The sequence below is a fragment of the Pithys albifrons genome, chromosome 4 (assembly GCF_047495875.1).
Source record: "Pithys albifrons albifrons isolate INPA30051 chromosome 4, PitAlb_v1, whole genome shotgun sequence".
NCBI lineage: Eukaryota > Metazoa > Chordata > Aves > Passeriformes > Thamnophilidae > Pithys > Pithys albifrons.
In genome coordinates this window covers 63,936,284-63,954,330 of record NC_092461.1, presented here as the reverse complement: position 1 = coordinate 63,954,330, position 18,047 = coordinate 63,936,284, and the positions used below count along the sequence as shown (strand labels likewise).

Here is an 18,047-nt window from a genome sequence, read left to right as displayed (position 1 = left end):
TATTTAAGCTTTTGATATTAAGCTTTTGATATACAAATCTTGCAAAGGATAACTTTCAATTCTTCGTATCTGACATGCAATCAAAATTAACTCTGGGTATTTACACCCATTATTCTGAAGAATGGCTTAATGTTAGCACACTTGGAATTAGAGCCTTTCAGTAAATACAGAAAGATGTAACACTGGATTTTATGGCTTCTTTTTAGGCTCAAAAGTTTTGATTAAAGCAAATTTTTGAAACAAAGTACCACATGTAGCTAGTGGGAAAAGCACAGAAATAATTTAAGTAGTTGTCAATATGTTCATCTTTGAGTATTGCCAAATTTTCAAAAGTCTAGTTCTCCTAAATGATACTATTCATACTTGAATATTACATGCACACATTAAAATTTTGCTTTGAATACATTTTGACCAATGTTTCAAATCACAGATTGCAAGGTAACTTAAATATCATATTTGACTTGGTCAGCATTTTTCTACATCCTCTTGGTGATAACTTTGGAAAAGAACATCTTCGATTCTGGTCTCAAATATGTGAAAAACATACATTGTTTAGAAATCTCTCAAATTAAAAGGCCCTATGTGTTTAAAGAAATATTCAGAACAGGTACAAGGTCAAAAAATCCACTTTTCCTTAAAAAGCTTTCCTTTCCAAAAAGTTCCTTTTAAACAGTATCATTACTAAAAGAAAATGGATAACACCACATTTTACTTTTCTAAGAGTTGTACCAGTTTTTCAACTTCTGTATGAGTATCCATGTATGCAAGTATAACACAACTTATATGCAGAATGCAGGACTGAGTTAACATTTTCAATTCACTCATTTTGTAGCCAAATCAGTGGTAAGTAAACAAGCTGATGTGTGAAGGGCTAGATACAAGTTGCACCTTATAAAACCAAAACAGATGTTTTAACTTATAGTTTTAATATAGCAATCAAAGAAAATTCCAAATACTGTACAGTGTAGTATAGTACACTATATACTATTATAATACACTATTGTTACATTACAGATAAAAAAATCAAATATAATTAGTACAGTAATCACAAATAAAACAAACCAAACCTTGCTGAATAACAGCCAGTACTGTGAAGATGGTATAGCTTCTATGCTAATTTATTTTTAATTCAACATGTAAAGCACTTACTTTTTAAAAAGTTTTTTTTTCTAAATATATACACTATTTTAATTCCTATTTATACATTTTAAATAGCGTTCCCTCCTAAAAGTGCACTCTTTCATTTCTTGGCAATAATTCTCATTAAATGTAAAATAATTCTGAAAATACTACTCTTGTTTCAACCTTTTATTGCTCAACCACAGGCATAAGGGCTCAGAGGGAATCCTGCATTCTAAAGATCTTAAGCAACTTCTTCAAGAAGCCAAACTGATACCCACAAGCAAAACAAAAAAACAACTCACTGTTGTGGTTAACAAAAGGGTCAACTTCATATTATTTTACAAAAGCATATAGATTCTGATTTTTGAAAATGGGAGCCAAACAAATGTAGGGATGACAACGGCATCTTCTTAAATCATTCATTTTCCATACAATTCAGAAAAAGCATCGCTCTCCCAACTGTAAGCATACTATGAATTTTATTACCTGGCATTTTCAGTGCACTGAAAAAGCAGCAAGCAACTCTTGCTAACCTTGTGACAGTGACCACAGATTCTACTTTATGAAAGGCTGCAAAGGAAGTATTTTGGTCTTGGAAGTCTGCCTGCTGCAGAGGGCAGTTAGCATACAGCCCTGGGGCGCTCTGCCCCACAGATGCTGCTGGAGCCTCCTGTGGGAGGCACTGTCGGGCTCATATTTTGTAGCCAGCACAAGATTACTGAACTATACAGACACAAAGCCAACAACACCCATTGCTGTTTTGTGACTACAACAGGGAAGACAGCCCAAATATACTTCTTTGATTTCATTTGGAAAAAAAATAGAGAAACAGCACTGCCAAAAAGTCAACCTTACTAAGCAGCCAGCCATTTGAAGCAGTAGAAGTCTTGCATTCTCCTGGAAAACTGATCTCTTCTCCTGAGGTTACCCATATTCTCATCAGCAGTCTAGATCAAACCCCTTTTTACCTTTGTATGAGGCCCATATTTTCAGTAATCATCTTTCCTTTAGGTTATACATACTAAGCCACAGTAAAGTTTAGGATTTTCAAATAACGTGTTTTCTTTGACCAAAGACACAGTGTAGAAGATGGCTGGCCTTTAGACAAGAAAATAATCAAGGTGAGTATTCAAAAATAATTTAGAACCACTGCCTCTTTTCACAGGCATTTTGGTAGCAGGGATTTGGGTTGGTTGCTTTTATTTTTTGAAAAAAGGACACCCTTCTTGACATTGGAGAAGTCCTACTGACACGTCTTCAAATCCACATGAGCCAGTGTCTTCCCTACCCTTGTACTCCATTGCCACTTTCCTGACTAACAGGGGTGTCTAACGGGCACACCGGTGCTCCCAAGACAGGCACGCAGATATGTCTCAACTTATATTTGCACCCACTGCCAACAACCAAATGAAACAAATGTTCCAACTTGCACTTTGGTGTTCTTTATTTCACTTCTCCAGTACAGTCACACATCTCACCGGCATGTAGATGAAGTTCAGCTTCACTTCAGAGTATCAAAAGCCATCTTTCTCAAACCACCGATATTAAATGCATGAGAAAGCTACATGAAATAGAACACTGCAAAGAAATATGCATAATCCTGCTTTACACCAGAGGAAGTCACACCAGTGGGTCCTGTGATTTGACACCATTTCACCATTCCTTTGAGACCATCTTGTTTTAGGAAGTGGAGGGTTCTGATCTACATGACTTGAGTGGGCCCAAGATGACACTAAGGGTGAGTAAAAGAGAGCTATTATCTGTTTCTATTTCTTTTTAGTTAAGAAGGAAAATGTCAAATTACTGCTGAAATGGGAAGTGTGTCAAAACTAAACCAACCCTTCCTCTTTACACAGTAAAAGGCACACAAACTTCTGTAGTTTTACCAGAAAGGCATGAAAGAAGTAAGTATTTTTCCTTGAACTAAGGATGATGTGCAGTAAGTATTTCAATTAATTTCAAACTTAAAATTCTCTCATGTACACTGTTCATAGTTTTTTTCAGCTAAGGAAGACTTGCTTTTCTAAACAAAAAGTTTAAACTGTCAAAGTGATGCTTACCTGGTCTAAACTGCAAGAGATCCAGAAGATTCCCCCCTCTCAACCTCTCCTGATTTAAACTTCTTCCCAGGAACATGCGCTGCTATACTTTTCCAAACCTCACACTGTAACAAAGCACAAGCTTTTGCTCAACATTTTCTATATAGATGTAGCCTTCAGCCAGCTAGACTGATTCATGGGAGACTAAATGTTTTCAGAAGTCATGGCAGGCTTCCAGCTGCTGCATGTGCATCCTGTTTCTCACTGAATAAGCCCTGCCAGTTAATCAGTGCATCAGCAAGGTCAGTTCTGGTGAGCCAAATACTTCACACATTCCAAGCTTTCAAATTGCTAACTTACCAGATAGCAATTTGAGATCTTAACATTTTTCATTTACTTGTGAAAAAGGTGTTTCTTAATTTTTCCTTCTAAGTAGTGTACTAAATAATATTTATTCCATCTACATAGGAAGTTAACCAACAGAGGCATTTTAATTTCATTTGACAAAAGAGAGGGGCTATTCTTTAAGTGACTTGCTTCATTTCAGTTCTACATACAAAAATAAATCCTTCCTCATGGGACATTTTATAATGCTTAGAACTGTTTAAGTTATTAGAAATGTAAAAAGTGAGGAGACTTTTCTGAATACAAACATATACAACACAAACCACATTTGTGAACTGGTAAAAACCCACATGTGCACGAACAGAGACTTCGGTATTTAAATGCTCTTAATTAATTTGAAGCTGTATTTAACGTCTTTCACCCATTCAATGTTATTTTACCATGAGAGGAAGCAACAATAGTGCATTTAAATATGACTATGAAGACACGAAGCAAAGTGCAGTATCAGAAACACATTCCATCCTTGGGGAGCAAGCACAATGGCTGCTTATTAAAAACTAGCACTACAGGTCTGATGAACACATTACTTAAGTGGATACCAGCTTTAATTATCACTGATGCAGGGAAATCTGCATCACAAACTGAAGTGAGGCTAAGGGAGGTGGGTAGTCTTTATGGACACTGAAACAGCGTGTATTCCTTGTTCCCACAGAGTAAACAGCGAGCTTCTAAAAGCTCAATTATCCCCAAACACTTTAGGATAATGTATGTTAGAGTCATTTCCTTCCAATAAATTGTTAATTTGCTCTTAAGAGGACAGCTGTTAATTTTTGCCATTTCTAACCAATGCTAGCAATCAAAGTCTTTTAAAAAGAAATGGATTTGCCACTGAACACTTGTTGTTTCTTGCAATTGCCAACTTCTCTCTGGTAATTGTCTTTAAAGTTGCATGACACCTGACTAGCTCAGTATTTGGGAGGAAATAAAGATGTGCTATCATTTACTAACAGAGAACCAAAATGGTTGTGTTGGCTCAGACAGCCAGGCATAACCACATTCACTTTATCATCATCATATGCTAAGCAGCCTTTTTACCAACTTTCTTAACTGACAATATGGAGAAATTACTAAAGTTACACTCATTCCAAGATTTCTGAGAGGTATGTATTAAAAAGTTATTAAATCGGAGGAAGTGCCAGCACAACTAGAAGTACTGTATATGCTACATTTTTAAATTCAGCAGAAGTTTAGTTACAGTTGCTTTTTGAAATTTATGTACACCTTATGTTTATAGCCCGTTTTTTACTGGAATTAAGTACCTGGGACAGAATTAAGTTTCTCATGTTTTTTAGTTTTGCCTGGTCTAGTCTTTCCAGCAACCCTAAACTAGCATGGTAAGAACCTTGTATGGGCTTAAATTTTAAGACTTTAAGGAACTAAAAATTACAAAGAATTTTCAAGAACCCACATTTACAGCAGATATTCATCTCAGTGCATTTCCTAATAACTAATTTACAGGTAACAGAGCCAGCCTGGGCAGCAGTATGATAATATTGAAAGCTATTGCCAATCACACGCTTATCATGCACTGAATAAGATGATATAATCTTTGACATACATACAAGATTTAATAACTACTCACTTTGTGTGGCCCAGCCAATAAACATTACATTTGAACAGTAATTTCTTCTACCCTTATTAGATTTTAACCTATCAAGAGTGATCCATTGGCTCAGTTGCATTAGTGACTCCTGCATCTTGACTATCCATCTCCTCAAGCTCCTCAACAGAATTTCCCTTTTGTGCTTTAGACCTTGCAGGGAATGTTGTTCCCACAGAATTCACCACGTTACCATCAGTTGATTCAGTATTCAAGTGTTCAGTGCCACCTGGTGCAGAAAATGACTCGGTTAAGCCAGCCTGAAAGCTCCCAGTTTTAGCAGTTGAACTCACTGCCTCTACTTTCCTTTGAGATACATCAACTGGTGCTGACTGCTCTGTATTCTGATCCCGCAAATGTCTATCCATTGAAGCCTGAATAGAAGAGACCATTTCCTGCAACTTTTTTCTCTGTGCCTCAATCAAAGTGGGGTCAAGCTGCCTGCTGTCTCTCATTGTCACAACTCCCGGAGCAATTCGGATAAGCTCACTGTTACCAGAAGCAGCTGGGAATACAGAAGGCTCAATTTTAGCAGAAGGACTGAAGTCTGTTTCTGTGCTATGCTTTCTTAAAAGTGGTGTTTCCCTGGCTCTTTGATCTTGTTGTTGACTACTAGATGCAGTTCCTAGGGAATGGCCCTTTCCTTGAAATGCAGTTATGTTATGTAGTTGTTCAGACTTCTTTTTCACTACTCCACCACTACCCAGCTTCAGCATTCCGTGAGAAGGACTTGCTTCCCTGCTCCTTGAAGTAGCTTCAGCTCGCACTTGACTTAAGGCCTCTTTAACCAGCTCTTCAACATCAGGACCAATTGGGAAGTGCCCAGCAGCGTCGACACACAGCTCTAATCTGTCTTCTGCTGCATTGTACACAAAGTTTTTACCAGGCAAATGTGGAAAAGTGCAGTGCTTGCCATCAGCCAAACCTATAAAGATAGAAAACATTATTCAAAGTGTTAACATACTTTAAGGCATGCTCTGATCACACAGTAATTATTGTATTTAAATTTACTGCATTTAAGTATGTAAAAACAAACATTGAAAGTTACTACTGTGGAAGAAAAAATTAGGCTTTCATACCACATGACAGCAACCACAGCACACTGCTAAGGTGCTGCTGCTGCTTTCTGTGATGACTCCAATGAAGAGATAATGCTGCCGTATTACCAGATAAAACAACCACCTCACTGCGACATGCAGATGTAACACAACACAAGTTAAAGAAACAGTGTATGCCTGCAGGAGCATAAACCAAGCCAAACCCCATCACCACCACCAACCCACATTCCCACCTCAGACCTAGACAAAACCAAACAAACAAAAATCAAAACCAGAAAACTGCCAAGGAGCACATTCCAAAACACTATCTGGAGAAGGACTATTTAAGACCACTTCCACACTAGTCAGAACTGTAGTAGGATTTCAGTGTGTATAACAGTTACTAAACCTGAGGGATTTCAAATTTGCTATTTTGTTGTCTTCTCAGATAAACAAGCATGTCTCAAGCTTACTGTGTTTAGTAGTCCTGGAGATTATAACTATTAACCTTTACAAAACAAACATAAGACATAATATTTTTGATCTGCTGTTTGTTTCATTTTCCCACTTAAAATTGGACCAGAAAGTTCACTAGACAATTTTAGGTTCTGAAGCTTCTATGTGTCAAAAATGGACAACAATCTGTTTTTAACAGTTTATCATCATAAACCACAAAATAACTCTTTCAACTCTGTCCCATACAGGCTGTGGTAACAGCAGTAAGGAATCACTTCAGTGATGGCTTCCTGTGAGTTAAAAGCTATCTGCAACTGAAAACTTGGCTACAACCACTCTCTTCACTTTAGTTCCATCAGCTATGCAAGGAGAGCTACCACGAAAACAACACTGTTTAAAAGGTGCCAGAAATAGGCAAATTATTGGGATTTTTCCTCATATTCTTAAAATTCTTGAATAAAACCACCAGAAATTATTTAGAAGGGAAGAAACACAACAAGTAAATTCTGTTTCTGTGTTATCAAATACAATGCACTCAAAATGAGTGTTCTGAGCATCAGTGAAATAATTTGAGATGTTATTAAACTGTTTTCATACTGATGAACCAACAGACCAACCTCACTCATCCTCCACAGCTTCTGATTCACACTTGCACAGTAGCAGAGAATATACAAATCAGGTTTTATTTCAAGAGCTTCAGACATGTAGCTCCTTCTTTACATATTCAGGGGAGTCCGTAACAAAACAGCCAAAACACAGAATAACATTTAACCTCAAACTTAGCCTGTCTAACTTAGCCTGAAAAACATATTTTAAGTCCATAATCTACAGTTCAACTTTCATTTGCAAAAGTGGGAGCTGTAACAATTCCTGTGATAGATCAAAACTGCCTTTGAAACTGCAATTTTGAAATCTCAAAGTAAGATCTTAAACAATATCTATTAGATCAAATGTCCATTGATTAACAGTACCCACACTTGGCAGAAAGCTTTGTTCCAAAGGTCCAGTATAACAGCTGCATTATTACATTAACTAAAATACTACAAATAGGTAAGGAGCTTCTTTAAGTGGAAAGGCTGTTGCAGACTGGAATTGTTGTATTAGTGTGTTAATGCTGAAATGGTAATTCTGCCTACCATGGTAGTGTAAAACACCTGCATGTGTAGAAATGCAACAATGGCCAAATGCAGACCATCATATCACACAGCCTTATTTCTTACCCTGTCAGGTGGCAAAAATTACTTGTAAGTCAGACATTTTCTGTAAGTTAATGACCAGCTGGGTTAAAATGTATTTCAAGTTCTCAACTCTGGCTAGTCATTAATTAGTCAAAACATGCCCTTTCCAGTGGGCACCGTATAAGCTGATTCTCTGGCCACAAACATTACACCAGTCTTTATAAGCATAACAAAAGAAAAACTAAAAGGAAACACATCTGCTATAATCATTTGCACACTAATTCTATTATCCAGACTAATAATTCAGTGAGAGATAGTGGGCATTGAATATACCACTCATTTTAAATACTGCAAAAAGAACAGAAATTACATAGTAAACTATCTGTTTCCAGAAATAAATAAGATAAAGTTAAGATTGAAAGAACTGCCAAAGAACAGATCAAGCAGTAAGAAAGACGCAAAAGAATCATTATAATAGATGAAACCACAAGAGCTAAAGTATGAATGTAAAGATTTCAACAAAAAAAAATTAACTTTAAAGGAGAGAAGGTAATTGATTGGTACTTTTTTCTCTCTGAAGAAACAGATGCAATTCTTTGTAGGTAGTATTCGTAAAGCCACCTAAAAATCATATCTACTCTAACTCCTTGCTTGGTTACTGTGCACAGAATCCAAGATGCGACACTGACCAACACAAGAGGGGGATGGACAGTTCTGCTTTTGAACAGCAGCTGCAGGAATACGAAAGACAAATGGAACCAACCGTTTAAATTTACAACTTGCAGCATTCCATATAGAATCTCTACTAAGAAGCACACTAGAAAAATAAACTCCTTATCCAGTAAGTGTTTTAAAATATAACAGCAACAGGTGCTATGATTTTCTCTTTTGTTTGATCTTTACAGGGGAAACAGTTGACTTATGTTGGTCATTTTGTCATAAAAAAAGCTGCTTGAACAATTCAGGAAATGTCAGAAAATAAGAGGTTTAAGTTCAATGAAGTAAGCTTAGATTGCCTAGTCTTAGCTTGTCTGAGGGAGCATAAGGAGTTCTGCAGTATTATAAGAATGAAAATGTACCAGACTAACAAAATAAAATAAAAATATATTTATGCTTACATGTGACTCAATACCAATTAACAGTTTTCATGATTTGGAAACAGAGGAATGAAGAGATAAAAAAACCCTAAAAATACCTGTTGTTTTCTTCATTATGCTGTAGAACACTCCACCCTGTTGAAACAACTGAGGAAGCCCCTTTGCATAAGACCAAACATCTTCTCCTGTAAAAATCAAACACAATCATTAGAAGTAAATAGTTGTATTTTAATATTACAGACAATGGCCGAAAATGTAACTCCTTGAATCAAAGCTGAGTCCTCACTTTCTTCTATGCAATTAAGAATTTGAATTTTTATTGAAATTCACAGAACAGGAGCCCAGGACACTACGAAACTTTCAGAAAAATATACCACTGCCTGCAGTCAAATATCCCACATGTTCTAGTACAAAGGCTCCAAAATTTGATTTTATCCAAGCTGCAGCTCTTGGTTCTCTGCAAGGTCCTGAACACCAGTTTCCCTTCCTTTCCTATCCATGCTTTCAACATTAAACTAAGAAATTACTAACACACTTTCAAAATTCAAGCACATATCCTTGCTCATTAAAACCTTAATTTTGTATCCCTACACCTTTCCAAAAATTAATTTCACAGTTGCCATAGAGCAGATTTTACGTGCAGCTGAGACACAAACATTCACACGTGCAGCTGCACGGAAGCTGTGCCTGCATCTTGCTCTCCTTGAGAGTTAGAAACCAAATATCAACAAGGAGGCTCCAGCAGTCCTGTGAACTGGCATTTTTCAAAGATGCCAAAAGTGGCATTGAAATGTGACAACTTTAAGAAGAAAAGCAACAAACGTAGACTACAAAGGAAAAGAATATAAAGAAGAGAAAAACTGAGTTCCAATGACAGAGTATTGGTGATCCAACAGCACCTGCTCAGTCAGTTCAGACCTGCATTTTTGCCTATACCCATTTCCCTGTTTTGCTCATCACTCACCTGCTTCAGAGAAGTGACATGTGATGGATGCAGCTGCCAAAGTAGCGGATCCAGAAAGTACTGATAAATTCCATTCTCCTCATGGATAAGCAACTACTCTGCATACACATTTTCAGAAAAGAATTGCTTTTCCCACTTTACATCAAACATTTAGGTAACATATTGAGATATTTTAAATAGAACTTGTCTGCTTCTTTAGGCAATGAAATCTCAATAACCACATCTCTCAAATTTCTATTGAGATTGGAGAATGTAAATCTTCAACTAAAGGTATGTGGATGTACTAATTGCTTAGAATAGAGATAGCTGGAATGTGTGAGGCTGCAAAATATTAGCCAGCAACATCTCTCTGCTTGCTGTTATAAGCAAAACAAAAGTAAAAAGCTATTTTTAATAGCTTCCACATACTGAATATATGGCACATCTAAATTGCTCCTTGTATTTCTTTACTGCATATCCCACAAGGTAACTGTGACTACTCTCCTGTCTCACCTGCCTCAGGTGAGAAAATGTTCTACCCCTGTGACAGCAGCATTATCTGTTACATTACACTTTGAAACTCTTCAAGCCACTCTCCAGCTGTTGCTTCCATTCCGTGACAGGCATGGCAGGCCTGGGACTCCGAATGCCTCCCTGCCCATCCTTCTCCACCATGCTGCTCATCTCCCCTTTTCAGGCATTATTCAGGTCCCCACTCTCTCTCCAAAGGTACAGTGCCCATTCATCATATTCTGTCTTTAGACACTTTAAAGACAAGAGGCCTAAATAATCTGATTCATTTTGAATGTGTTCCCTCAAACCATACATGCTCAGGCTCACTGCATTCATTTGCACACCAAGGTCACAAATTTGGCCTTCCCTTCCTAGCAAGAACATCCAGGTAATAAACCAACTACTCTTCTTCCTTATTTCCCATGAATCATAGAATCATAGATTGGGTTGGAAAAGACCTCTGAGATCATCAAGTCCAACCCTTGGTCCAACTCCAGTCCATTTACCAGATCATGGCACTCAGTGCCACATCCAATCTCAGTTTAAAAACCTCCAGGGATAGTGAATCCACCACCTCTCTGGGCAGCCCATTCCAATGCCTGATTACTCTCTCTGGAAAGAATTTTTTTCTGATCTCCAACTTAAATTTCCCCTGGCAGAGCTTGAGCCCATCGTGCCCCCTTGTCCTATTGCTGAGTGCCTGGGAGAAGAGACCAACCCCCACCTGGCTAGAACTGCCCTTCAGGTAGTTCTAGACAGTGCTGAGGTCACCTCTGAGCCTCCTGTTCTCCAGGCTAAACACCCCCAGCTCCCTCAGCCTCTCCCCATAGGGTCTTGTGCTCCAGTCCCTTCTCCAGCCTTGTTGCTCTTCTCTGGACCCGCTCCAGCCCCTCAGTATCTACTGAAGAAGGAGGTTTTGGGTCTCTGCTACCAGCACCTTTATTCTCCTTTACCACCTGAAATGCACATCCCTATACACAATGGCTCCAGAGCATCACGGCTCTTCCAAGACTTCCTGATGGTTTAAACACTGCCCGGAGGAATCAAAATAACCACTGCCCTGGTAAGTAACAGAATGTGACTGTCAGTACACCCAGGCCTAGAGGCCACAGCCAAACCGTGGCTGACCCCATGCTAAGGACTCCTTTTTGCTGCATGGAGCAATTAATTATTATTTGAAGGGCTCCCTTTCCTTCCACAGGACAACCACCAGGCTTTTAGAAGAAGCCCAGTTTTTGACACTAGTGACATTTTCCAAGGAAATATTAATATTCCCTGTTTGCTGTGAGCCTGATTTTTCAAGCTTTGCACAAGGGAAACACCACTGTTTAGTCAGCCTTTTATGCAACACTAACAAGGACTACATGCAGGAAAGCATGGAGAGCAGAGCTCACAAAACAAAAGCACCAGCCACTGAAAGAAATACAAACTAACAACGCTGTTTTGACAGAGATCTCCCATTGGAAGGCCAAAAATCCCCACAATTACAACCGGACTTTCCCATATCAAAGGAACAAGCATGTGTGACTCAACAACTACATTTGAGATTTGCACATTTTTGTTGTAGTTGCATTTTATCATTTGTTTTGCTTTTACTTGCCATGGCAGTGAGAGGTTTATAGTCACAAGTTAATTTGGATGATCATTTACTTAGATTGAAAACTCCCTCAAGACACTGCATTTATCAGAGAGATTGTGTTCTCTGCACCGTTCCTACTTCAGGACACCCTTCCTCAGACCAGACCTCAATTCCAGAACAATAAGGCTGACAACAAATCAAAACTATACTACCCACAAATGTGCCTCTTTTGCTGGTGTAGGTTTCTATGCACCTGCTGTAAGCCCAAGCCTGTTACTTCATACAGCAGAGAGAACACACAGAAGTGCAAAACAAATCAAAAACTCAGCTGATAAACATAGGTTTTAAGAACAAGCTGTCTTAAAAACAAGCTGTTAAATTCCAAGAAAAACCTGGTATCAACACATTTCATTTAAACCTGGCTATTTTGATTTTTGTGCACTGATGAATAACAAAGTGATCAAAACAGACTCATCACGCTTGGCTTACACATATCCATAGTGCTTCTGTATGGACATAATTAAATCTCTTTTAAAATATAACACTTTAAATATGTTAATGTAAAATTACAATTCCTTTAGCCTTTTCCCTATAGAATTCTGTATCTTGAGCTAAACAAAAAGATTTACAAAAAATCATGCATAATATGGTAAGTGGTCGAGAAACCAGAGTATCTAATTTCCCAAGGCTTATTTTTAAATTATATACAGAAAAAATTAAAGACCACGATCTAAAATTCTAATAAGTTAACTGCAGAGACCAGAAAATAAAAATCTTAGTAACTGAAATACAAAAGAAGTGTTTCAGCCTATAGGAGACTCTGTATGAAAGAAAAGCTTTTAAGCAGCCAGCATGAATAGATGTGGATGTTTGAAGACACACTTTCACAAGGGGCACTGGGGAAAAGAAAGTTATGTCTGGCCTAACTAGCTACTCCAACAGCATCTCCCCTCTACACATTCTGACTGTATTACATGAATGTTTTTAGCAGAAAAAAGCTGCAAAGCTGATTCTCAGAACTTTGCAGCATAGTTTTCAGCAGTACAGAAATGTCATTGGGATACACTAAGGGTTCTGGGTCCCAAAAAGGCTGAACATACCACCGTGAGGAACTGCTACCCCAAGACTCTCAAGAAAGGGCAAGGACTTAGGAAGTTTCTCAGAGTTTGTTAACCTGCTGAAAAATCATAATTGTAAACAGTCAAATACATTTTTTCCACAAATATTTTTAAAGGAGAATGAAGAGCCAGTGAAAAAAATGGTGATATAATAATAGCATCTTATTTAGTAGCTGCATAAGGTTTGTAACTGGTCGGTTTGTCCCTTGCAGCCACTTTTACATCTATTAGTAATGCAGAATGGATGCTGCCAGAGAAGGGTGAGGTAAATTCTATTCTAACCTGTGCTCTGAAGGTGCAATCTAACAGCAGTGAGAGGCAAAGACAAAAACTGATCCTTGCACACAAGATCAGCTCACAGTTTATGGATAAGTAATGGATCTGTAAAATAATAGCACACTTTAATGCTGGAGTAACCAAGACACTTTCAAAGCACATTAAAGTTTTTTAAGCAAATAACTACACTTTCAGCAGTATTTCCTGCAGACAGGACAGCACTTTTCAGGCTTCATTTCAAAATTAAGACAACTTTTAACTTAACTTTTTCCTGCACTTTGGAACTGGGTGTAAACATCAGTGTGATGGGGTGAGTAGTGATTCAGCACCTTATCGTGCAGGAGACACAGGAGTACTCAATCATGCTTGGAAAAGAATCAAAGTTCTGCCTGATGAACTTCTGACATACCACTCTGTGATTACGTAATTGTTTCGTTTCTGAAAGATCACATGCTTCAGCCACACCGAGTCCCTGCAGCAAGAGAAGGCTCCCACTAAAAGAACCCAACCTGTAAACATGTTTCATAGAGCTGAATGGATGATAATTACTGTTCTACTTCCTGCCAGGAAGCAGCAAGAACTGTGAAACCTGATGAAGCAAGTACACAAACAGAGGTCCACGTCTCCAGAGTTCAAAAGGAAAATAAAAACCACAGGCACCTGAGAGAAGTCCTTTGGTCTTGAATTATTAAGAGTTACATTTATATGACTGATAATTTATAACTTTTGAACCTTATGTCCACCTTTAGGATTCAGATTGTAAATTTTCAGTTTCTCCTCTGCTTACATTCTGAAATAATACCTTTCCTGGCTCTTTAAAAAAGACCAAATCTTCACTTAAAATTAGCAGATTAGCTAAGGGGATAATATCATGTTGATTTGCTTAAACCAATACAACTCCCTATGGACAGAAATGCCAGGATTTCATCCTACTACTAGGTGAATATTTGGTCCTCAAACTTCCAATGAGCAGACACTCAGCATCCCCTTCTCATCTCTCCTATGAATTTATTTCCCGAAACCAGAAGGAGATACAGAAAAAAGAGAGCATGTAGCTCTCACACATACACTTCAGATGTGTACCTAATGAGAGACAAGAAAGACAAGGGAAGAGACAGGACAGCAAAGGCAATTACTTCTGAACAGCAATTTTTAAAAGAGGACGTTATAGCAAAGAAAGAACACATATCTCATACATCTCATATACACATTTTTAAGTCACTGACACCGTGTTAAATGTTCTTCTAATGAATCAACTAACCTTCTCCATCATTACAGAAAAGAAAAAAATATATGTACCTACAGCTTTAAAATGTTCTCTTCTACTTAAAAATACAATTTCAAAGGATAACATGAAACCAGCCTTACCCATGAGTGTTGCCAGAAGGCAGAGAGAATACATCTCCTTATCCACTTGCTCTTGCAAATCCTTTGATGAGATTTTACTGGTCACAGCAACATCTTCATGCTTCCCAGCATGGGCCAAGTGCACTGAGGCTGCCTGCCTGCTCTCCTCCTTACCCTTCAGGATCTCTATTGCAATCCTGTCCCCATGCTGCAAAGGAACAGGCTCGTTTTCCATGCCTTCTTTGGGAGGCAGAAGCTCTTTTGGAGGAAAGCCATAGCGAATACATTGCAAATAGGGAGGAATATTAAATTCTCTCGCTATGCTTTCCTGTAGCTCCACGAAGGTGGTGCTGCACTTCAGGGTAAGCATCGACTGCCTCCCATCATTGGTGGTTATTCGAATTTTCTTTTCCTTTGCAGATGTGGGTGAATATGGGGCTTTTGTTGGTGTAGCAGGCGCGGACGATGGCCCCTCACGAACAGCCACAGGAGAAGCAGCCCTGGGCTGCCCTTTATGCTCTTGTTTCAATTTCTCACTTTTCCGTTTCTGCATGACAGAAGCCTGATCTGCAATGTTCTGCTGGATAGTTCTTTCAGCTTTGCTCATATTCAGCTCTTCCTTGTGCAAAGTTTTTGTCTTCTGTCCAGTCAAAATAATTTTGGTTGGAAGTTGTGACTCTGACTCTTGTCCTTGCTGTACATCATCAGCTCTTTGGGCGTGAGCACCATCAATATTTACAGGGGTATAGTCATCAGGGTTCTTTTTGGCAGTTTGATGCAATATTGTGTTGACAACTTTCTGAACAAGAATCTCACTACCAAATTCACCAGGGAAGTGCTTGGTAACAAGTTTCATAGCAACATCATACACGTTGCTGTTCAGAGATGTGTCACTTTCATACTGGAACCAGTAGACTGTCTCTCTCACTACTCTTCCACCCCACTCTAGAGTAATAGGAAAAGCTTCAGGCAGATTGTCATATTCTTTACCTTCCCAGTAGTGCTTGAATCCACAGCCGCATTTGCCACCTGTAGACCTGGTATTAGTTCTGTCTCCATCAATATAGGAAACAGACCCATCTTCTCTGACGCGGCGCATTAGGTTACCATGACACCAGTTACAAACAGTCAAATTGCTCAGGCCATAGTCTGGTACCAGTACATCCTTTGCAGGGTTGTAAGAACACACCAAACTGTTCAGGGGAAAGCTATAATTTTTGTCAGGCCTCAGCTGGCCATGGGTACTTTTTGCCAGGTTGTACAGCTTCCCCCCGGGAGCCAGCCACTCTGGGGGCACATGATGCTCTGAGAGGGCTCCGCAGATGAGGCACCTGTGAAGGCGGTTGTCCATCACTGCTTTTTTGGCAGCTGCAGTGACCTCTTCGGGCTGGACCCCAATTACACCAGTCCTTCTGTAGAAATACTGATGCACATCAGCTACAAGACTGGGGTGGATACCATGTTTACTCATGAAAACCTCCTCCATCGCAGCAACCAGCCTCATCAAGTACTTATCCTGCAAACTTCTGTCTCCTCCAATAATACAACCACCATCCTCCTCTAACATAATGTACTTTTTGATGAGGTCTTGAGGAACTCCCCAGGCTTTAGGAAGTAGTTTCCTAGGCAGCTTAGGTAAAGCAGCACCTTTTATTCCGACTAGAGGAATATAATGGTTACGTCCTGAGCTACTCCACGCAATGCAGATCGGCTTGTTCAACGTGCCATCTTTTCCCATGCATTTTTCCAGAGGTATCAGACCAGGGAGGAACGTTGCTGAATAATCTCCAGAACTTCGCATTCCACTCAAGGAGTCTAACAGGATGATAGGCCGGTGAAGCACATTGGCCAGACCAAAGATGTGAATATTCCTAAGGCCCATGGGCACACCTTCTGGAGGGACAAACAAAGGGTCACACTCATTGATAATGTCCTCCCACTCTGCCACATCGATAAAGTCATGGAAAAGCGCCTTGTAGTGACTCAGATTCTCCTCAAAATGCTTCTTTAGATTCTCCCGCAGAGCATGCCAGAACAGTTCCCTACCGACAAGCGCCCGCGAGACTGCGTGGACAAGGCAGTGGCCATCTCCATCCACGTGGACAGGGATGAGGCACTCTTGACTGTTGTTGGCCTTCTTGATGTCTTCCAGGGTGTCGTGCAGGTAGATGAGGCTGCCGGAGCGGTCCTTCCCATAACCAATGGTTTCAACATGCTCCGGCTCGATCAGGAAGGCGCGGTCGCCCAGCAGAGAGCAGTCAAAGATGTCTCCCTGGTTCATCTCCGTGAGGAGCTTGGCTTTGCCGGTCTGCTTGTCCATCCCGTAGCGGGCCAGGATGGGGGCCAGTAGCTTGCAGTGGTAGTTGGAGAGGCCCATGACTTTGACGAGCTCGGTGTTCCTGCGGGGCGGGCCAGCGCCGCTGACGCCCAGCAGCGCGTTCCGCAGCAGGTTGTGCAGCACCAGGTCGGGGTCGGTCACCTCCTCCACGGCCAGGAGCTGCCGCTGCTCGTGTCGCCGCCCGCAGTCCGTGCATTCGATGCTGCCGCTGCCCTGCGGCCCGTGCGCCGGGAAGAACAGCCGCGCCTGGCATTTGGGGTCGGGGCAGGTGCCCGAGAAGATGCGCCGGTCCCGTTTCTTGGAGGCGGCCGGAGGCGGCGGCTGCGGCTGCTGTTGAGGGGACGGCGGCGGCGGCGGCGGCGGCTGCTGGGGCTGGGACATCGCTCCGCTCCGCCCGGGCTTCACCCGCACCCGCTCCTCCGCCGCCCTCACAGGCGCATCCCCTGCGCGCCGGACAAGGACCGCCGAACAAGGACCGCCGCCCCCCAGACGCCGCCGGTGCCGCCCGAGCGCCGACCGCCTCCCGCCGCCCCCCGCCCGACGCGGAAGCGCCGCCGCTCTCACCGCCCCTCGGCCGCCTCAGTGCCCGCAGCGCCGCGGCCTCGCGCACTTCCTCGCCGGCGGCGCAAGCGCGGCGCCGCGGGGGCGGCCGGGAGCGGTAGTCCTGCCCTCCCCTGCCGCCCGGCGCCGGGAAGGGGGGGAGCCCTCGCGAGGACTACAAAGCCCGTGACGCCGTGCGGAGGAGGGAGGGGGGAGGGCGAGCCTACCCCCGGGGATGATGGGAAGTGTAGTCAGCGACGGGTGGGCCGGGAGAGCCGCGCGGGGCGGTCGGCGGAGCTTGTTGCGCTTCCTGCGGCAGCGCGGGTCTGATGGGACACCCCGAGTGTGTATCCCTCCTGTGTCTCCTCGGGTATTGGGTCTGATGGGACACCCCGAGTGTGCATCCCTCCTGTGTCCCCTCGGGTGCTGGGTCTGAGGGGACACCCCGCGTGTACATCC

At 41.2% G+C, this 18,047-nt stretch overlaps 1 protein-coding gene across 1 annotated transcript; it reads right to left on the bottom strand.

Annotated features, from left to right (window-relative positions):
• Nucleotides 1–905: 905 nt before the first annotated feature.
• VCPIP1 (valosin containing protein interacting protein 1) lies at nt 906–17,606 on the bottom strand. Its single transcript, XM_071554418.1, has 3 exons — nt 14,732–17,606; nt 9,033–9,119; nt 906–6,091 (listed from the first exon to the last, which is right to left on the bottom strand). Exons 1-3 carry the CDS (start codon nt 17,427–17,429, stop codon nt 5,220–5,222), a joined length of 3,657 nt encoding a protein of 1,218 aa, XP_071410519.1. The 5' UTR covers nt 17,430–17,606; the 3' UTR covers nt 906–5,219.
• Nucleotides 17,607–18,047: the final 441 nt, after the last annotated feature.